We start from the raw sequence: 23,843 nt of genomic DNA, 5'->3' as shown, positions 1-23,843 counted from the left end.
GCTGTGCCCCCCCCCCCCCCCCCGATAATGTATCCGTGTTTTGCTGGTGGATCAGTATCTGGATGACTCGTGATGGGTCACTGAACGTAACTCAATAGGTTTCTTTTTTGCTGTCGTGTGAGTGTGCGATGCACCCAGAGACGCATCCCAGAGTGCCACCCAGAGAGTCATCCCACAGTGCCTTGAGGTGGCTACAACACTAAACAACATCATTAAGACACTTCTTTATGCATAGCAAAACACACTCTATGCATATATGTGTATATACACTCCTGGAAATGGAAAAAAGAATACATTGACACCGGTGTGTCAGACCCACCGTACTTGCTCCGGACACTGCGAGAGGGCTGTACAAGCAATGATCACACGCACGGCATAGCGGACACACCAGGAACCGCGGTGTTGGCCGTCGAATGGCGCTAGCTGCGCAGCATTTGTGCACTGCCGCCGTCAGTGTCAGCCAGTTTGCCGTGGCATACGGAGCTCCATCGCAGTCTTTAACACTGGTAGCATGCCGCGACAGCGTGGACGTGAACCGTATGTGCAGTTGACGGACTTTGAGCGAGGGCGTATAGTGGGCATGCGGTAAGCCGGGTGGACGTACCGCCGAATTGCTCAACACGTGGGGCGTGAGGTCTCCACAGTACATCGATGTTGTCGCCAGTGGTCGGCGGAAGGTGCACGTGCCCGTCGACCTGGGACCGGACCGCAGCGACGCACGGATGCACGCCAAGACCGTAGGGTCCTACGCAGTGCCGTAGGGGACCGCACCGCCACTTCCCAGCAAATTAGGGACACTGTTGCTCCTGGGGTATCGGGGAGGTCCATTCGCAACGGTCTCCATGAAGCTGGGCTACGATCCCGCACACCGTTAGGCCGTCTTCCGCTCACGCCCCAACATCGTGCAGCCCGCCTCCAGTGGTGTCGCAATAGGCGTGAATGGAGGGACGAATGGAGACGTGTCGTCTTCAGCGATGAGAGTCGCTTCTGCCTTGGTGCCAATGATGGTCGTATGCGTGTTTGGCGCCGTGCAGGTGAGCGCCACAATCAGGACTGCATACGACCGAGGCACACAGGGCCAACACCCGGCATCATGGTGTGGGGAACTATCTCCTACACTGGCTGTACACCTCTGGTGATCGTCGAGGGGACACTGAATAGTGCACAGTACATCCAAACCGTCATCGAACCCATCGTTCTACCATTCCTAGACCGGCAAGGGAACTTGCTGTTCCAACAGGACAATGCACGTCCGCATGTATCACGTGCCACCCAACGTGCTCTAGAAGGTGTAAGTCAACTACCCTGGCCAGCAAGATCTCCGGATCTGTCCCCCATTGAGCATGTTTGGGACTGGATGAAGCGTCGTCTCACGCGGTCTGCACGTCCAGCACGAACGCTGGTCCAACTGAGGCGCCAGGTGGAAATGGCATGGCAAGCCGTTCCACAGGACTACATCCAGCATCTCTACGATCATCTCCATGGGAGAATAGCAGCCTGCATTGCTGCGAAAGGTGTATATACACTGTACTAGTGCCGACATTGTGCATGCTCTGTTGCCTGTGTCTATGTGCCTGTGGTTCTGTCAGTGTGATCATGTGATGTATCTGACCCCAGGAATGTGTCAATAGTGTTTCCCCTTCCTGGGACAATGAATTAACGGTGTTCTTATTTCAATTTCCAGGAGCGTATATATATATATGGGTGAACAATACTATACAAAATACAGATGTGCATAGTAGACTACATAACATCAGACCACATTGAAATAGCATGTACGGCTTTGATTATTTACATTGATGTATGAGAAAGACTTTTTACATGGAATACACAGTTGATATTTAGATATAACACATACAATTCTAGCACTTTTGTACATATTATTTATTTAGATCAGAGCAACAGTCAGATAAAAATTACTTTTGGCACAGAGTACATAAATATAATTGTTTAGTATGAAGCTATTCCAGGTACCCTTTTACACTATAATAGCAGTTGGTCATTAAAAATTTGAATACTGCTTCTTTAAAAGATGACAATTTTTTTATTTCTTTTATCTTTACCAGTAGTTTGTTTTACAATCTGCTTCCTTGTATGTTTGTTTGTTTCTGCGCCAAAGCCTTGTTAACTCTTTTTATATGAATTTCATTACACTTTCTTGTGTTGTAAGTATGTAGATCCGAGTTGGATTGGAAATTGTTAATATTTCTTTTTACATTAATTACGCTTTTCTGTATACAGAGGCACAGTAGGGGTAGAATATTAAGCTGTTTAAATAATTGCTTTGAAGGAGTTAGCCTTGAACAGTTGGTAATTATTCTAACAGCTCGTTTTTGTAGAGTGAAGATGGTTTTAAGATTTTTCTTACTATGACCCCAGAAGGTGAGGCCATAGGTAATAGCAGAATGTATATAAGCAAAGTAAACAGCTCTGCTACATTCCCTACCACATACAAAGCTAATAACACGTAAAGCAAAGCAAGCAGAGCTTAACATATGCGAGAGATACAGGATATGGGATTTCCAGTCTAAATTTTCGTCTATATGTACACCTAAGAATTTTGTGGTAGCAACTCTCACAATTTCTTCATTTTGTATTCTGAGATTTAGATCAGAGTGTGACTTTGCTTTCCTGTAATGGATATAATTAGTTTTAGAAATATTTATGGTTAATTTGTTCACTTCAAACCAATTTTGCAAATATTCTATAACTCTGGTTGAAGATGTTGGCAATACCCAGTTTATGTCAGTTACTGCAATGTTTGTGTCATGCGCAAGCAGGGTTATATGAGTACCATTTACTGGAATCTTGATATCATTTATGTAAAGAAGAAATAGGAGAGGTCCTAAAACACTCCCCTGCGGTACCCTAATTGGCACAGTCTGAATATTCGATCTGTAAACAATACTTTGGTTTTTACTGTTTGTTGTTACAATTTCTATTACCTGTTTGCTGACCCAGCAATTACACTGTCATTGTGCATTGTCTTGGCTTTTTTGATCACCTTCTGTAAATTTTCTTGTATGTCTTAACATAATCTGTGAAGTGTTCATCTTTGTTATCTTTTTTGAGTTGACTGATATGTTTTAGTTTTTGACTAGATACTCTAATAGCAGGTGTTATCCACTGGATTGTGTTCCCAGGCATGACATTGATCTTTGTGAGCTTTTTTGGGAAACACATCTGAAATAGGGACATGAATGTACTAGAAAAAGCAGTGAAAGATTCCTCAGTTGTTGTTTGTGCAAAGACATCTTCCCAGGTTTCATTAGCTAACAACTGGATGAAAGTATTCACTTTTTCTGTACAGAAGTGCCTTTTGTATCCCCACTTATATTTTACTGCCTTGGGGATAGAGTAATTTATGTATGTTAATAGTGTATTGTGATCTGAAAGACCTAAGTTTATGTTTAGTGGCTCCGTGATACCATTCTCTATATTTGTGAAAATATTGTCTAAAAGAGAAGATGACAGTTCTGTTATTCTGGTGGCATCTGTAAAGTGTGGTTTCATGTGGGAGCTGCTGAGTATACTCAAAAGCTGTCTTTTTTCATCACTTTCAATTAACAGGGTAATATTAAAATCTCCACATAAAAATAATTTCACTTCATTAATATAAAAAGTGTTTAATGCTGCTTCTATTTTTTTGAAGAATATGTTTTTGTCACCCAGTGGAGATCTATATATTGTAATGGCAACTAGTTTTTCACTCTTCTCCTCAGATTTTAACTCTATGGCACATGATTCAAAATTTTTTCTATATTTAGATGGCCCAATTCTGTTTTCACTTTGAACTGCAGTCCTACTCTAGAGTAAATGAATACCCCACCATTTTTAAAAACACTTTGGCAATAATGTGATGCTAAATTAAACTTACTTATATTTATGAGACTTAATTCACTAGCCTTGCAGCAGTGTTCAGATAAACAAATACAAGAGACATCAGCAAGATTATGTAAAGCTACTTCTAGATCTAGTACTTTGTTTCTGAGGCATTGAATATTCTGACACATTATCCTGACTGTTTTACAAGTATTTTTTCTTTTGTCATTTCCTGGTAATGTGCTGCTTTTTCCATAGTAGTTGTGACTTATCTGCAAATTTTCTTGCTGATTTGTCACAATCTTTTCCTTTTCTTTGTCTGAAGCCATAAAAAATCCTTATTTAATGATGTGGATGTACCTTGTCTTTGACTCCTCCTTAGGCAGTGTTGTGTTGCTGCAACTGTTGTTGATGGTTTTGTTGCTGCTGCTACTGTTGTTGTTGGTTCAGTTGCTGCTATTGTTGTTGCTGCTGCTGTTTCTGTGGCCGGAGGTGGTGATGGTGGTGGTGCTGACAGGATTCTTCGTTCTGTTGCTACCTTTGATTCTTTTATTGGCACTATTTCTGTTGATGGTGGATCTGTTGTTGTATTATCTGTTGGTTTTGCTGTTGTTTCCGCCGAAGGTTTAGTTGCAGTTACTGATTGTGGTTTGACCATTTGTGGTAATTTTACTGCTGCTAATGGTGATGATTTTTTTGTTGCTACTTGTGATGAACTTGCTGTTACTGATTTTTGTTGTGTTACTGTTAATGTCATTGATGGTGCTGCAGGTGTCTTTTTATTTCATCCAATACTTTTTGTGCTACAATTTTCTTCCCTAGGCTATTCAAGTAAAGGCCATGAGACGTGTGGAATCTCCGACCAAAGTCACTAATATCAACAACACAAACATTTTCGAATTGACTGCATATACTGGAAAAACTCTCATTAGCAGCACTAATCTCTTTGTTCACACAAGACCAGCATGGCAGATCATAGCGATGTGGAATGTTGACAAAGAGAATGTTTGTATGAGACAAAAGAGACAGATGCTTTTTCAATTCTGAGCAGACTTTAGAGGTTTCATTTTTATATATATCGTTAGAGCCACCAAACAAAGCTACAAAGTCTTTTGAAGACAACTTGATAATTTCATCAGTGTAAACATTCTTAATTACCTCCAAAAGGGAAGCCCCAGGCTTGACATAACTCATAGATTTCACAACTGATGCCTCATTAACAAGAGAGGCTATTCCGCGCCCATGGCTATCAGCTAGAATGTTTAGTTTTCCCATGTGATTATGTACTTTTTGCTGTGACCTAGGCATATGTTGACATGAATTGCACGTAGGCTTATTCAGGGGAGCAGCAACGGCTAAAACATGAACCTGCGTATTTTCAAAAATATTTTCTGAAGCACTATCATCACTTATTTCGCTTAGCACTTCGTATCTGTTTCGTAATTGAATAGGTGGGTTTAGTCTGGCCCTTTAGACATTGGTATCATATTTCCTTTCTGACGATGAATTTTTGTGTGTTTTCGGCGACGGATCAACTTTTGCACATCAAGATTGGAACTTTGTTTCGCATACGCCATTACTGCCTACTCTCCCGTACTTTTTACACAAGTTATGACATATTTTTGCTACTATAGTTAATGGTTCCTGAGTGGAGTTCACTGTGCGATTTACACTCCTGGAAATGGAAAAAAGAACACATTGACACCGGTCTGTCAGACCCACCATACTTGCTCCGGACACTGCGAGAGGGCTGTACAAGCAATGATCACACGCACGGCATAGCGGACACACCAGGAACCGCGGTGTTGGCCGTCGAATGGCGCTAGCTGCGCAGCATGTGTGCACCGCCGCCGTCAGTGTCAGCCAGTTTGCCGTGGCATACAGAGCTCCATCGCAGTCTTTAACACTGGTAGCATGCCGCGACAGCGTGGACATGAACCGCATGTGCAGTTGACGGACTTTGAGCGAGGGCGTATAGTGGGAATGCGGGAGGCCGGGTGGACATACCGCCGAATTGCTCAACACGTGGGGCGTGAGGTCTCCACAGTACATCGATGTTGTCGCCAGTGGTTGGCGGAAGGTGCACGTGCCTGTCGACCTGGGACCGGACCGCAGCGATGTACGGATGTACGCCAAGACCGTAGGATCCTACGCAGTGCCGTAGGGGACCGCACAGCCACTTCCCAGCAAATTAGGGACACTGTTGCTCCTGGGGTATCGGCGAGGACAATTCGCAACCGTCTCCATGAAGCTGGGCTATGGTCCCACACACCGTTAGGCCGTCTTCCGCTGATGCCCCAACATCGTGCAGCCCGCCTCCAGTGGTGTCGCAACAGGCGTGAATGGAGGGACGAATGGAGACGTGTCGTCTTCAGCGATGAGAGTCGCTTCTGCCTTGGTGCCAATGATGGTCGTATGCGTGTTTGGCGCCACAATCAGGACTGCATACGACCGAGGCAAACAGGGCCAACACCCGGCATCATGGTGTGAGGAGCGATCTCCTACACTGGCCGTACACCTCTGGTGATCGTCGAGGGGACAATGAATAGTGCACGGTACATCCAAACCGTCATCGAACCCATCGTTCTACCATTCCTAGACCGGCAAGGGAACTTGCTGTTCCAATAGGACAATGCACGTCCGCATGTATCCCGTGCCACCCATCGTGCTCTAGAAGGTGTAAGTCAACTACCCTGGCCAGCAAGATGTCCGGAGCTGTCCCCCATTGAGCATGTTTGGGACTGGATGAAGCGTCGTTTCATGCGGTCTGCACGTCCAGCACGAACGCTGGTCCAACTGAGGTGCCAGGTGGAAATGGCATGACAAGCCATTTCACAGGACTACATCCAGCATCTCTACGATCGTCTCCATTGGAGAATAGCAGCCTGCATTGCTGCGAAAGGTGGATATACACTGTACTAGTGCCGACATTGTGCATGCTCTGTTGCCTGTGTCTATGTGCCTGTGGTTCTGTCAGTGTGATCATGTGATGTATCTGACCCCAGGAATGTGTGAATAAAGTTTCCCCTTCCTGGGACAATGAATTCACGGTGTTCTTATTTCAATTTCCAGGAGTGTATTTACGCCCGTTGTGTTCAGCTGCGGGGATTTGTTGCACTCGTGTTGTAAAACGCGTATCTCTTCCACTAACACTGCAATGATATTGTTTGTGTAATCCACCTTATTAAGTTTTTGCACACGGTCTTCTCTGCTACATTTTGCGCAGAACCAAATCTTACGTTTAGGATTTACATTAACACCTGAATAATGAAACACAGTTTTACATATCGTGCACATTACACCTTTAATCACACGTTTCTTGCAGTGGCAGGGATCCGAACTTAATATTGCACTTGTTTCCCCGAAAGACGATGTGGATGCTCCACATGTGCAATTCTCCTTATTACTTCTTGTGGTTCCACAGTTTTTTTCTGTGACTTTCTTTATTATGTAGCATGGCATGCACAAGTTATCACAATACACACTGACTATACTGCACGATAAACACTTTTCCTCGTTATTTTTACACTTTTTTCCGGACTTTACACACTCGCGATCCTCACTCGGCACCAATTTTTTTCATGTCATACCAACTGGTTCCTTCTTCTTGTCAAGTTGTGCCACAAACTCCTCTTCTCCCCAGTTCTATTCAGTACCTCCTCATTAGTTATGTGATCTACCCATCTAATCTTCAGCATTCTTCTGTAGCACCACATTTCGAAAGCTTCTATTCTCTTCTTGTCCAGACTATTTATTGTCCATGTTTCACTTCCATACATGGCATGTAAATAGCCTTTCGCTCCCTGTATTTTACCCCTGCCACCTTTAGAGTTTGAAAGAGAGTATTCCAGTCAACATTGTCAAAAGCTTTCTCTAAGTCTACAAATGCTAGAAATGTAGGTTTGCCTTTCCTTAATCTATTTTCTAAGATTAGTCGTAGGGTCAGTATTGCCTCACATTTTCCAACATTTCTGTGGAATCCAAACTGATCTTCGCCGAGGTTGGCTTCTACCAGTTTTTCCATTCATTTGTAAAGAATTCGCATTAGTATTTTGCAGCTGTGACTTATTAAACTGATAGTTTGATAATTTTCACATCTGGTAACACCTACTTTCTTTGGGATTGGAATTATTATATTCTTCTTGAAGTCTGAGGGTATTTCACCTTGTCTCATACATCTTGCTCATCATACAGTAGAGTTTTGTCAGGACTGGCTCTCCCAAGGCTGTCAGTAGTTCTAATGGAATTTTTATTCTACTCCTGGGGCCTTGTTTCGACTCAGGTCTTTCAGTGCTCTGTCAAACTCTTCAAGCAGTTAAGTATCTCCCATTTTATTTTCATCTACATCCTCTTCCATTTCCATAATATTGTCCTCAAGTACTTCGCCATTGTATAGACCCTCTATATACTCCTTCCAACTTTCTGCTTTCCCTTGTTTGCTTAGAACTGGGTTTCCATCTGAGCTCTTGATATTCATGCAAGTGGCTCTCTTTTCTCCAAAGGTCTCTTTAATTTTCCTGTAGGTAGTATCTATCTTATCCCTAGTGAGATAAGCGTCTACATCCTACATTTGTCCTCTAGACATCCCTGCGTAGCCATTTTGCACTTCCCATCAATCTCATTTTTCAGACATTTGTATTCCCTGCTTCATTTACTGCGTTTTTATATTTTCTCCTTTCATCAATTAAATTCAATATTTATTCTGTTACCCAAGGATTTCTACTAGCCCTTGTCTTTTTACCTACTTGATCCTCTGCTGCCTTCACTACTTCATCCCTCAGATCTACCCATTCTTCTTATATTGTGTTTCTTTCCCCCATTCCTGTCAATTTTTCCCTTATGCTCTCCCTGAAACTCTGTAAAACCTCTGGTTCTTTCAGTTTATCCAGGTCCCATCTCCTTAAATTCCCACCTTTTTGCAGTTTCTTCAGTTTTAATCTTCAGTTCATAACCAACAGATTGTGGTCAGAGTCCACATCTGTCCCTGGAAATGTCTTACAATTTAAAACCTGGTTCCTAAATCTCTGTCTTACCATTATATATTCTATCTGATACCTTCTAGTATCTCCAGGATTGTTCCATGTATACAACCTTCTTTTATGAATCTTGAACCAAGTGTTAGCTATGATTAAGCTTCCACCATACCCCATGGGAATGTCTTAAGGTCATTACTGCTCACAGACTTATTGGAATTGGATTACATCAGAAGCTGTATGAGGCTGCTTATTGCTGCAGCTGATGATGATGTGTAGAGAAACTGCAACGCCAGAAAATTGTAGCAAAACGCAGGAATGCCTACAGAGCTTCAGTGATTTCTGCAAGGATTGGCTGCTGACTGTCAACACACAACAAATGTAATATATTCGGACAAATAGGCTAAAAGATTACATGACTGCCAGCCAATTACTGGAAACAGTTGAAACACTTACACATCTGGGTATTTATGTACAGAGTGATTTAAAGTGAACTGACCACTTAAAACTAACACAGGAAAACCAGATGACAGAATGACATTCATTAGAAAAACCCTTAAAGAGTGTAGCCAGCTCGTGACTGGGGTAGCTTAGGAAAATCCCATGCAACCAGTAGGCTCCACTTGAGTGTGGGACTCTTATAAAGTAGGAGTAATAGAGAGAACAGCCTTACAGAAGAGTGAAAGAAGAGGAATGTGTTTCATTACAGGCTCATTTGGTAAGTGTGTAGGTCTCACAGATATGTTGCTCCAATTTCAGTGGAAGATGCTACAAGACAGTTGTACATGATCATATGATTATCTGTTAAATTCCAAGAATGTAGTATGCTCCTAGAAGAGCCAGCCAACATAAATTTCACAGAATGACCACAAAGGTAAAATCTAAGAGTTTCAAGCACACATGAAATCTCCCCAATAGTCATTCTTCCCATGCACCATTAGCAGCTGGAACAGGAAAGGGGAAAGTGACAGCGGTACACAAAATACCCTCTGCTACACACTGTACAGTGACTTGTGGAGTGTAAATCTAGATATAAATGGTAGATGTCGTGAAAGAGAGTGTAATATACAAGGAACTGTGGACTGATGAATTATATAGGGGAGTTACAGTACCATATTCACTCACAAACTGACAGGACGTTAGAGCTAAATGTATACCTCAACATTCCCCTACATTGCAGTTAATGTACATAAAAAATCCAGAGTAGTTGCTTAGTAGTATAAAACTCCAGCACTACAGGTTTAGAAGATACATTACATTGTAATTGATCAAGTCATGTGAATGCTCCAATATGCAGCTTTGTTGGTAGTAGAATAAGTGACACAACTGCTGTCCAAGAATCTTGAATGATGAAAGCAGCATATCATCTTCATCACAGGTCCTTTTCAGATTCAGAAACTTGGCTTAGTGGTTAGTGCACAGACTCATATTTAAGAACAGCATGGTTTAAAACTCTGTTGGGTCATCCAAATGTAAATTTTACACAGCTTCTCTAATCTGCTTAGGAGGAAACAAGGAGAGTTGATTTGGAAAGGACATCATCAATATCAGTAGATATCAAATTGGGTTACCAACACACATTTTGCATGCAGCCCTATTTTATATCTGCTATCAGCTGAATTCCAAATCAACATCAATATCAGTAGATATCAAATTGGGCTACCAACACACATTTTGCATGCAGCCCTATTTTATATTTGCTGAATTCCTAATCAACATCTAGCACTCCATATTAATCTCGATAAAAATAAAATACAAACCGAATTCCATAAATAAAAATAAACAAAAACAACAATAAAAGTATATTTTTATCCAAATATAAATATAAATAAAAAATGAGAAAAATTATAAATTTATATGAATATGAAAATAAATGAAAATCAATCAATCAAAAGTGTTTAACTGAATGAAAAGCGCTGCACATGAAAAAAATTAAAATTTTTTGAGAATAAATTTTCACATTTTTATTTTTTCTGATACTTTTTTACTATTTGTTATTTTTATTTTTCCTTTTTATTTTTTAATAAATGTTTTATTTCATAAATTATAACAAATAAGAACATGACTGCTGCCTGTGACAAATCTAAATTTGAAGAAAACACCTTTAATAAAGCAAAAGAGAACAAAATTAAAGGTAATATTAATAAAAATTATTTAAAACCATCATCAGCTATAGAACATTTGAAAACTGAAAAACATAATGAGGGTACTGACATATGGAAGAATGTGGTTATGAATTTATTTTCACTTATAAAGAAAATAGTATAGATATTTGGGAAGAAATAGAAAGCTCAAATTCTCTCTTTCTTTTGACTTCAAAAAAATTTTGTGGACTACCATGAAAATCATGATCATTTATTCTTTCATCTTTATTGTTATAATTATGATTTACTCAAATTATTGTGATTATTGTAATTTGGCAAAATAATACACAGTAGATTTTTTAAATTGTCCAGGCAAAAGATTAAAGGTAACATTTGCTTCTAAATTAGCTACAGAAAATAGGAATCTAACAAATATGGAATTTTTACATTACCTCCATGTCTATACAAACGAAATTTAGAAAATCTCGATCTTAATAAACTAATTAAAATTAATAAACTAAATAACATTTCACGAGTTTCTTTGTTTACAAGAAATTTTCCATTTTTCACTTCTCTTTAACAATCTATAAAAATTTGCTATTTTTATGATAATAACAGTGTCACAAAATGGTTCTGTAACTGGTTTACATTCTATTAATACATTTTCTCCCTTTGTGTAGACAATAGCTACTAAATTTGTAATAAAATTATTATTATTTAAATTATCTGTTTGGTGATTTTGTTTTATTCCCAGGAAGTTTTCTTACAGAATATTTTTTATTTATAGCACACATTTCATTTTAGTTTTAGTTTCAATTGATAATGTGTCTTTTATTTCGAATCCATCATTATTATTATCACAATATTCAGGAATAACATCATAGGCACTAGAACTTGAAGTAAAAATAACAGTTAAATATTTATTTTTTGTGTAAATTTTACAGAAATTCTACCAGAGGGATTAGATTTAACTATTTCTAACAATACCATTGAAAAAATATCATAGGAAGGACAGGTATCTTTTCCCTATCTATTATACACAGCCATCATAGATTTCATCAAAGGGTATCTGGGAAACAAACAAAGCTTAACAAAGATCAAATTAAGGTTAACGGAAAGTCAAATGAATGTTAAAGGAAGGGTAAACATTCAAAAACATGGGTGTTAAACTTATAAATAAAAATAAATTTTTTAACAATTATCTTCAATTTTTATATTTATTTTTCGAAAAACTTCTATGAATAATATGTAAAGTTCTATATAATGTTTTATTATATTTGGCAAATTACAACAATTACTATATGTTTTGAATAAATCACAATCCTCATAATATAGATGTAATAATAGATAATCATGATAATTCAAAAATGTTTTTATAGTCATCTAAAAGAGAGAATTTGTCTTTTCTATTTCTTAGTGAATATCTATAATATTTTCTGTATAAGTAAAAATAAATTCATAGCCGCATTCTTTCATATAATCAACATTTATTAGAAATAATAAAATAATAAGAAATTTAAAAAAATTGAAAAAATAAAAATGAAAAATGTTAAAATTTGTTCTCAATAAATTTTAATAGTTTTTCATGTGGAGGCATTTTGATTCGCTTAAAAATTCTTAATTTACTGATTTTCATTTATTTTCATATTCAGTTAAAAATTATGATTTTTCTGAGTTTTAATTATTTTTACATGTGTTTGAAATATATTTTTATTGGTTTTTTAAATTTTCTTTATGAAATTAGTTTTAATTTATTTTTGTTGAAGTAAGATGTGCTAGTTGTTAATTTGGAATTCAGCTGATAGTACATATAAAATTGAGCCTCACATGAAATGCTCACTGGTAGCTGCATTTTATATCTCCTAATTTCCATCCTCATTCTAGTACAGTATGGTGTTTTCCACAGCAAATGATCTCATCAGCTTTGTCAGTCACTTTTCTCTTTTTTATTTTTATATGTATTAGTGAATGAGTAAGCTACTAATGTACCAATATAGCGACTCACTTGAATGCACTGTTATGAATAACATTGTTGTTTTTTCAGGGTTGACCCAGATATGAAAAGTGTTGTGTACTGCGAAGGTGTGCGCCAGGGTGGTGACGAGGCATTCCGCTTCTTGCTGCAGCAGTACCGAAACACCAGTGTCATCTCTGAGATGAATGAAATTGTAACGGCAATGACATGCCGGTCTAGTCGTGCAGCTGTCAGGTGAGGAAGCTAAGCTCATCCAAGTGATAGGGATCTTTGATTTTATCTTGATCATCGGGTAATTTGTTCAAAGTTTTTTGTTTATGTCTGATGTATGTTCGCTGGAACACTTTCCCACCAAAATATAGAATACCACTCTGAACTCTAGAAACGAAAAGTATACACACAAACTGATTCTGTGTTTTGTGTTGTGGTTACCTTAACTGCATCTCATTTGTAGTTGATATTTATTACCAGCAACAAGTACCACCAGGAAGTAAATGCACTAAAAAGTGAGATTAAGAATTCCAAATCTTTGAAGAGGCCTTGGCAAGAAGTGCAGTTAACTTCTTTAAACAATATTTTTAATGCTCACTTTACTTGAATGAGTACTTCTTTCTTTTTACATTTGTGCCATTGTAGCAGAAAACATCCAGACAACAGCAGAAAGTGATAATATGCTAAGTCAGTTGGCATTAAGGCTTCAAATCTATACAGTGAAATACATGGTTATTATAAGTTCGAAATAGGTATCTTACCACCTTTAATTGAATTTTCATTGTTTTGCAAGTCAATTTGATGTTTGATACCAGTATTTTGAAGTTCAAAATTTCCCTCCAGCTGTCTTAAGTTGTACATGATGTCCCTAAACTTTTTCAGGCAAATGTCAAGATGATTACACACCCACAGTAAGAGTCAGTTCCCTCTCTCATTCTTATCCAACTGATCAAGTACTACATTCCTCAGGAACCCAATGTCCAAATGAACACAAACTTGTTGTATTAATTCCGTCCCTTTCTAGGGAACCATGGTGGATTTAATAGTACATATCATAAAACTAATCTCTCTCTCTCTTCAGAAACTGAATAGGTTTCAGGAATGGCACAATTTATTTGATTTGTATAATATGATGTATATGCCAAAGTTAGTCAACAGTAATTCGTTACTGAAAGAATTACTTTAATCAATATAACAAAGGCTAATGAACAACTAAACAAATACTGTTTTTGCCTTGTTTACAAAATTTTATTATTGTTACTTCACAACATAGGTTTCTGGTTACAATCCCAATTTCAAGTACTTTACTAATTTAGTTAATGTATAAAGTTTCACCAAGAACCTACAGTTGATTCAGTGTTATTCTAATGGCTAATTCATTGCATTTTTGTGTGACTTTCACATTTAATATTAGGGAGTATGGCGTGTTATGTTTATTAACTGCCTACTTCAGGCAGAAAATCAGAAGTAAGTTACTGGTGTCATGACCTCTGCTCTAACAATGTCAACTAAGGCCAGTCTGAGCAGCTTAATAACGTCATCATTCATTGCTACCCTTCACCAATACTTTATGAGATGATATATTCATTACCGAAAAACTGTAGAAGATTCATTTTCATTTGAAATTAATTCAGTTTTCTGTAATGAATTGTGTCACATTATGACTTTTTATTCCACTGTCAAAAGCTTTTCCATATACTTTTTTCCAATAGTTCAGAAGTTTTGGGTCTGTTTTAATTAAATTACATAAAAAATCTTAGTTCCTTCTCTGAGGCAAGTAAAATAAAAACAAATTGTGTAATCAATAACTCGAGCCCTGTTCTGAATTTCAACTTACTCTGAACATAGTGATCCATGTTTATCCACAGATATTTTAAGTATAGTTACAATAACGCAAGTCCGTTTGATGTTCAAGCAATGGAAAGTCCAATTTGATATAACAACAATATTATGAAAATGTCAAATTGCTACTCACTATATAGAGGAGATTGTGAGTCACAGACAGGCACAAAAAAAGACTGCAATACATTTAAGCTTCCAGACAAAAGGCCTTCCTCTGAAGTAGAAAACATACATATTTACAGAGGCACAAAACACACACACACACACACACACACACACACACACACACACACACACAACACACACACACACACACACACACACACACACACGACCACTGTTTCTGACCAAGGATAAGAACACCCCATCTTTATTCCCACAGAAACACTTCAATTTGTCCTTCTTAACCCAACATGCTACCTTCCTCAATCTTGACCCCCCTCCCTCAAGGATGAGTACATCAGTACCTCCCTCCATATTGAATCTACCAGCCACCAGCAATACCTCCACTTCATCTGCCTCCCATTCCATACCAAGAAGTCCATTCCCTAGAGAATAGCCACCCATGGTTGTTATATCTGCAGTGACAAGCAGTTCCTTTATAAATACAGTAGTGCCCCAGATTTACACAACAGATGGGACAGAGTGACAACAGTGTAAGTCTAATTTGTGTACATCAGGATCCAATTTTACATATAAATACATACAAATTATGTTCAATTGGGACCATAGACTATAGAAAACAGTGTAATTGAGAAGAAAAAAGTTTAATAAAATGGTCAGCAAAAACAAATTACATTTCAGTACAGAATTATGCCCTGCAATAATGTGAAATGAAGTTACTGTGAAGTAGAAGGCTTCATAAAATGTAACAATGTCATCTGACAAATCAATTTTTTTCTTCTTCCCACATAAAATTTCCTCAAAGCACACTAATAAATCTTTTGCACCCCATTTTTTAGCAGATATCTACATTTCACTTGAATCAGTTTTTTCTAAAATTTGTTCACCTTTTACAAGTGAACAGAGGCCTTGTGTCAAGTTTGCAACCATCTCTGATCTTCTGCCTAAACTGGGTCTAAAGAAATGGGGTGGTCAACGTTTTGCTCTTGCTCATGCATTTCTATAAGCTCATCGATTCTCAGCTCCCGATTATGTGAATCCAACAATTCTTGAATGTCATCCCCATCCTCCTCTAAATTTAATTATCTGGCAAGACCAAATACTTCTTCAATCAAATTATCAACGTAATCAAGTCTGTGCTGATTCCCCCTGGGATCCAGTGGTAAAAAAATGGACTCAGTTTTTTTGTGAAATTCATTGCATGATTATGCAATAGGTCTCAAGGCATCTAAAACATTGAATTGCTTCTGAAAGTCTTACAGAGAGGTCACTTTCATGAGGATATGCTGGTGGTCTTCATGTGTAGTAAGCTTTAAATGTTTTAATATCTCCCTAGTCCATTGGTTAAAGCAGGCTAATTGTATTATTGTATCGAGTGGAAAAACTATGACTTTCACACATGGTTCAAAACTAATTGGAGTAACAGGAGGATGACACAGTGTATCCTCAATTAATAGCATTACTTTAAATGGGATTTGTATTGATTGACAATAATGTTCAACTTCAGGTATGAAGCAATGATCAGACCAGTCCTCAAAAAGGAAATTGTTACCCAAGGTTTGGCATTCAACTTCCAGATTACAGGCAACCCAGCTTTAAATATATTTTTAAAACTCTTGAATTTTCAGAGTAATAAACTAAGAGAAGATATAATTTACAATTATCTGATGCATTTGCACCAACCAACAATGTCAGTTGATCTTCAGCCACTTTAAAACCTGGAAAGGTTTTCTCTTCAAGCACAACAAAAGTTCTTTTAGACATGTTCTTCCAGATCAGATCAGCTTCATCTATGAACATGGTTTGGCTGATATAGCTACCTTCTTCTTTTATTGCTTTTAGTTCCTCTGGATAGACCACTTGCTACTTCTCCACTTTCTGGAATGCTGTGCCAATTACAATGACCTCTGAACTGGCTAAATCAACCATTATTTACTTACAATACTTTATCTTTGGCTGCCTCCCCTTCTTTCAGTCTCTCAATAATCAGATTAGCTTGAGAGCACACTATGTTTTGATCAACAGAAGAATTTTTCACTCTTATTTAATTATCGTACCATAGTTTTAACATTCTTTGCATCTGAGCAATAATATCATGGTGTTAACAAAATATACTTGAATTCAAAACCTGAGCATTCTCTCAGCTTTGGGAATTTTGTCTTTACCTTTTACACTTGTTCTGACTGTTAATTCCCTTAGAAGAAACTTGTTTGCCAATTTATGAATTTTAATTTTTGCGTTGAAGTTTTTGATAATTTTAAGTCTATATTCTGAAGATAATGATTTTCTTCTCTTGTTTGATGCAAATAAATCAGTTATGCTTCTTTTGGATGACATAGTTGGAATCTATCACCTGAATCAGCTCCAGGGATAAACAGACTCTGCATGAAAAATGTCTGAATTTGTCATGAGTCAGTCATTGAGTGGGCAGAGTGGGGAACTAGAGGTGCTCAAACAGATGAATCATGGAACTAGTGTAAAACATTGTAGCATACGTTACTGCATAAACAAGGGTTCACTGAGCCTTTCACAAATCAACATCACTCTCCCTGCCTTGTACAGAAACAGATGTCCCATGTGTTGTCTCTCCAGTAACCTACTGCCTCCCATGTACCCACCATCTGGCCAGAAACCTATAAAATTTCCTTGTCAGTCCCTATTCCACACCTGATCCAAACCCTATGCCTTATGGGTCATATCCCTGAAATAGACATAGCTGCAAGACCGGTCCCATGTATCCTCTCACCACCATTTACTCCAGTCCAGTAACAGGCATCTCCAAACCCACTAATGGCAGAACTATCTGCAAAAGCAGTCATGTGATCTACAAACGAAGCTGTAATCACTGTGCTGCTTTCTGTATGGGCATGAGAACTAAGATGCTATCTGTCCACATGAATAACCACTGACAAACTGTGGCCAAAAACCAACTGGACCACCTAGTTGCTGAACGTCCTGCCGAACACACTGTGCTTTACTTTAATGACAGCTTCACAGTCTGTTCCATTTGGATCCTTCCCATCACCATCAGCTTTTTTGAAATGTACATGGGGTAACTCTCTCTCTCCAATATAGCCTCCCTCCTCCCCCCTCCAATCATTCTGGATTGTTGTGGGTGATCAAACTACCAGGATAGGTTTCACTGCTAAACTGCACAACTAATTCTGAGAAATGTGGTGTGGACATCCTATTGGGAGTACTTGTCCATGTCTATATTAATATCTGTATTATAGAGGTCAATGTGAAGTGCATGGTGTAGAGTGCGTCCCCCTATATTTTTCTGATCCCATTTTTGTATGGAGTTCTTTTAGAATAACTGCTTAAATGTCTCTGTGTGCCGTGTAATTCATCTAATCCTATGGGGGAGATGGGAAGGAGCTGTAACATGTTTCTAAATTTCTCACTTAATAGCCTATTCTTCTTGAAACTTTGTAAGTAGGCTTTCATGAGATTGTTAGCATCTACTTTGAAGTGCCTGTTAGTTCAGGTCTTACAGCATCTTTGTAACATTCTCCTGTGCTTCAAAGGAACCTCAGTCAATTTTTGCTGCCATTCAGCATACAGATTCAATATCCCCTTTTAGTTCTATTTGGTAAGGGTCCCATACATTTGACCAATTTTCTAGAAAGGGTCGCATGAATGTTTGTAAGTAACTTCCTTTGTAATCTCATTGCATTTTGCCAGCATCCTACCACTGAACCAAGGTCTGCCACCTGATCTACCTCCATGGGGTTCCATTTCACATCTGTACAAACTGTTACAAACAGATATTTGTATGAGATGACTGGTTCCATCTGTGACTCATTAATACTGTAGTCATAGAAAACTTTTGTTTTGGTGTTTTGTGCAATGCACAATTTTTTGTATCTGAATGTTTAAAGCAAGTTTCCAGTCTTCAAATAACTCTCAAATCTTATCAAGTTTTAACTGAAGATTTGTACAGCTGCATTCTGACTATACTTCATTATACCCAACTGCATCATTTTGTAATATTATTGGGATTTCCATAGTATGAAAGCTGTGAGTACCCTTGTAAAGGCATTCACCTATCTGTATATTAAATGATCAACCTATGAGATGAGACCTATTCTTTGAAAGACATTTGTTTTATATAATTTACGTAACTGTAAAGATGCGCATCTAGCACGGACACTAATATATCAATTGCACAGTCAAAGAAACATTTTAACAGAAGCTGAACTGACATTCCACGTCAATCTAAATAAAAGATGACAGTAAAAAAAAAACTTTTGTAGATCTTCAGATTTTAATGTACTACTTTTGCTTGTAATGTGAAAACGTAAGGAAGGTCGACATTAAGCTAGAAAAGTGAGCGGTCTTGCCAGCGTGCAGACAACATTATTAATTAATAAAGTTCAATTAATTTATGTTTGAAACTGTAAATTGGCATGTTATTGTTATGAAGGTGTTGAACAGTGCAAGAATTGTCTTTAACGAAGGAGAAAAGTAATGACTGTAATTTGTGACAAAAACGTAAACCAAGGAGACAGCACAGGGCAGGCTGAAATCTGATCACGCCATACAGTTAGAAAAGTACTTATCTAAGTTATATTGTTTATAAATAAGCCCTAATTTGCTTCTTATTTTTTTATCAGTCCTCTTCAGTGACTGTCTGTCATGGTCACTCAACACACACTTTCATCTGCATTTTGAGTTAGTAGATGACATTACTGTGCTCTTTCTGTATGCAGTATAAATCTTCAATGCAGTGCCTCTTGAAATTCCAAACACTTTGGCTCTCTTGGTTACTAATCTTCAACCATACAAGCACCAACAATTTGCCCATATTCAAATTCACTTAGCTCCAGCATAATGCACTTACAAATACACAGAACACTGTTCTTACAATGACTGATATTTGCAGCATGATGAGGACATTGCTCATGGTCAAAAACAACAAGAAAACCTGCAAGCTTGGATAGCCTCTGCATTACATTCAAGCATGCATTTCTTGTGGTATTTCCATGTTTCTGTCGAACTGCTGCCCGATATTATGTTTGATCACAGGGTAAGTTCTAAGATTCAGCAATAAGTGGATGTCACTGAAACAAGATGGTAGTCTTGTGGATCATTTATACTGCTCTTTTTGTAGTAGAATGTGATCTGTGCTTTCTTCTAAATATTCATTAATGCTGTACAAGCTATTGAGTGTTAGTACATCTTTCAGTTCTCTTTCAAATTATTTAAGCTTGGTGTTCTTTGGGTATTACTTAGCAGTGCTTTGTAGAGCACTTTTGCTTTTCATAATCCACAGCCCTGATATATTGACTTTGTGTGTACATCCCAATGAAAGTCATCCTTGTTTAATGCTTGTTTATCAAAATGTTCAGAGTTGAAAACTTTTGATATGTCTCAATGAAACAAAAACTTTCAAATATAAATATTACTAATTGGTTTTAGTTTTATTTCTGATATAGTTGAAGATCATCCATACAGTTTTCTTATCATTAACACTTATCTTTTAACCTTTTTTCTACTGCTTTTACTGTTTTGTTTCTGCTGCCACTCATAATAATTCTTTACTTTCATAAAGAAGCTCCTATCATCTACAAATAATACAGTACCTGCTGTTAAAATCTGTTGTTGTAGATTGTCAATAGAAAAAACATCAGTGGGGCTCATACTGAACCCTGAAGCATCCCATGACTAACTTTTTTATCTCCAGAATGGTACCCTTTACCTTCCTGAAAAATTTATGCTCTTTCTTCCCTATCAGACAAATAATAGGAAATACTAAAATGGTTTTAACAGTAGTATATCATGATTTATAAGATCAAAAGTTTTAAAAAAGTTCCAAATAATTTATAAATTAGTTCATTATCCTCAGAAGTTTTGTAGGTGACTTTTAGGAAACTGAAGAAAGTTGTCTACCTTGATGTGTCATATCTGAGACTATATTGTGCACTTCAAAGACCTTTGCTTTTTGTTTAGGAAGTCTAGCAATTTATCATACATTACGGTATTCTTTCAAATTTTATTTATTTATTTTTAATACAGGTGATAATGATAGTGACAGTGGTCTGAAGTTTTTAATGTTAAACTTGTCATCACTTTTGTAAACCGCTATTACTGTTCACAGCTTAAATCTACTTGTAAACAGTCCAATAGAAAGGAGGCAATGATTATCTCAACAAGTTCAGAGACAACATTACCAGCATTATATTTAACAGTTTTGCCAGGGATACCATTGTGGGTAACTCATTAAAAGATTTATCTCCACATACACTATTAATTACACAGACCTATGCAATTTGGATGACATTCAGTGTAAACAAGACAAAACAAGGAATGACTGCACAATCAGAAACAAAGAATAAACACAATGGAGCCATGGAACTCTTGTACAGTCCACAGCACTGTAATGCAGAATGTATTGGCAGGACTCCTACACTATTCCCCCTCCCCAGTGCCAGCAATACATCTCATTAAATTTGACATGCCATCCAGATCCCATCATCACACCTTACTTGAAACCTGGGGACTTCTCTTTGGGATCAGAGTGTTCCTCTAACTGTGGGGTGGTAGCACCTGCTGATGTTTCCTGTGTGGCAGCATCCAATGTTCATCATGGTTCCTCTGCAGTTTGTCATGTGAGGGAATCTTTAGTTGTTGCCTCTCCCTCCTAAGGTCTTTTTCTGTTGGCTGTGAATCTTGAAATGCCCATTTGATATGGCCAGGTGCATCCATGGTAGGTATGGCAAAGATGTTGATCTTGAAATTGTTGTCACCATGACTAATTACTGCATATGGACCTTCATATGGTGGTTGCTGTGGTTTGCATACCACATCATTACAAAATAGCGCATATGAACAGTTGGCTAAATCTGCAAAGACAAAAGTGTAGGATCTGGTGTGTACCCGAGGATGTAGTGGACAAAACTAATGTCTGTGGGATTGCAACATGGTAGCAAAGTCTGATACTGTGATGGTTTCATTTCCCACATCATGAATGAACTTTCTAGGATGATGTAATGACTGGCCGTACACCAACTCTCCACTGTGGCTTGGAGGTCACACTTTAAAGCTGTTCACAATTCTTGTAAAACAGTCCATGTTTGTTCCTGGTATTGTCACTCTCTGACTGTTGCGCAAGCAATATACAGTATGCAGCTCCCCATCTTCTTCTTGTGTCGATGCCATGGCACCAAAATCAATAGCTGCAGCTATGGCCTTACTGTGTGGTGATGTATGCTCAATTATGTCCATTATCTCAATCCGAGAGAGTGCTTTGCACATATATGATGTTAGCTGCAAATTTCCAATATAATTAATATGACTTAGCTGTCTTGGTGATGCCTTACTTGGATTCACTCTGAAGGCATAAATTAATGACTTGTGGTCTGCAAAGATACTGAAATTGTGCCCTTCCAAAGAACACTTGATTTTTTTTTTTTTTTTTTTTACTGCAGCATAGGTTGTGTACAGCTCACAATCATATGTCACCCACTTCTCTTGAGAAGTAGACAGCTTTTGGTCAAAGAAAGCAAGTGGTTGACAACTCTGGTTTATTGTCTGCTGCAGCACTGCTCCAACTGTGTTAGCAAAAGCATCAATCACTAATGCTAACGGCATGTTTGCCACAGGATGTGCTAGTAGAGTTGCATCTACTATTGCTATGAAAGTGGAGTCTACCTCACATGTCCATTGAAGTCTTATCATTTGGACTACATGCACCCTTCCACAGTCCATTCAATGGTGCTATTATTGCTGCATGATGCAACACAAGCTACTGGTAGAAATTTATTACACCAAGATAATGTCACAACTGCTGGACTGTAGCGGACTGTGAGTACAAATGTATGGTTCCCACCTTGTTTTTCAGCAGCCAAAACACTGGACATCCTTGATGCCAAAAATGCATTTTGATGGGTTCACTACTAGTCCTTGTGCGTGCAAGTCTTCAGACAACTTCATCAAATGCAGCACATGTTCGTCTTCAGATGCAGACAAAATGAGCACATTGTTTATATAGACGTAATAAAATTCTAGATCATGCATTATCTGATCCATGACCCACTGAAAAGTCTGTGATACATTATAGAGCCCTAATGTCATTCGTGTGAACTCAAATGAACCAAACAGCATGTTGACAGCTGTCTTGGGAATGACTTCAGGAGCAACCAGAATCTGATAGTATACCTTGAACAAATCTATTGTTGAAAATATTGTTTTACCTTGTGCCCCAGCAGAGAAATCCTCTGCATGCAGCATGGGATATGTGTCCAGAATGGTTCACGCATTAGTTGCCAGTAATCACCGGAGGGGTGCCAACATTCTTCTTTTTGGGTACCACAAAAAGAGCAGCAAATGCCTTGAGCTAACATGTTGTGAAACTCTTGTCTGATAATTTGTAATTTATCCGGTTCTAAACATCAAGGGCATGCATAAGTTGGCGGGCCTGAAATGAGCCATCATATGTTTCACATGTGCTAATGTTACTGACTGCTGTGTAATCTCTGGGTAATCTTTTAGTAGTTGTTTGTAGTTTGTGCCTCCAGCAAACACTCTGATTGTTGTAGTAATAGTACAGTTCACCTTACCTTGTGCAGTCATTTTTTTTGTTGTGTTGCTTAATCACTGCCAACATAGGTCCATTACAGACTGTAGAATGCCAGGAAGTTTGCTCCAGGTATGGAGTGTGAAACATCAGCCATACTAAACTGCCACTCAAAGGTACAATACAGTCCAAGGTTGAGTAGTAAAGTGACATGCCCGTATGTTGTAATCTTTGTATCATTTACAGCATACAGGCAAGCATAATTGTAGCTGTGATGCCATAACCTGGTTGCAGGATACACTAATATTTCTGCTCTTGTGCCTATCAGGTACTGCACTTATGTCTAGCAATATGTAATAAACACATGTTGTGTGTTGCTGGTATACATCATTGTAACTGCTCCTGTATCAGCATCATGATTCACTTTACATGGTCGTATACACTTCTGTGCATCTTCACCATATTTCCTGCAGTACCAACATATGTTGTGTGTCATTGGCAAATTATTTCAACTA

General features: G+C 38.1%; 1 protein-coding gene across 1 annotated transcript in view; it reads left to right on the top strand.

Moving 5' to 3' along the window:
• The window catches only part of LOC126356120 (aminopeptidase N-like), a 238,540-nt gene that overhangs the window by 166,226 nt on the left and 48,471 nt on the right, over nucleotides 1-23,843 (top strand). The window contains exon 14 of the mRNA XM_050006821.1: nucleotides 12,924-13,088. Coding sequence (XP_049862778.1) covers nucleotides 12,924-13,088 — 165 coding nt within the window. The remainder of the gene's footprint in view (nucleotides 1-12,923; nucleotides 13,089-23,843) is intronic.

This window comes from Schistocerca gregaria, chromosome 3, assembly GCF_023897955.1.
Source record: "Schistocerca gregaria isolate iqSchGreg1 chromosome 3, iqSchGreg1.2, whole genome shotgun sequence".
NCBI lineage: Eukaryota > Metazoa > Arthropoda > Insecta > Orthoptera > Acrididae > Schistocerca > Schistocerca gregaria.
This window is presented reverse-complemented; position numbering and strand designations above follow the sequence as displayed.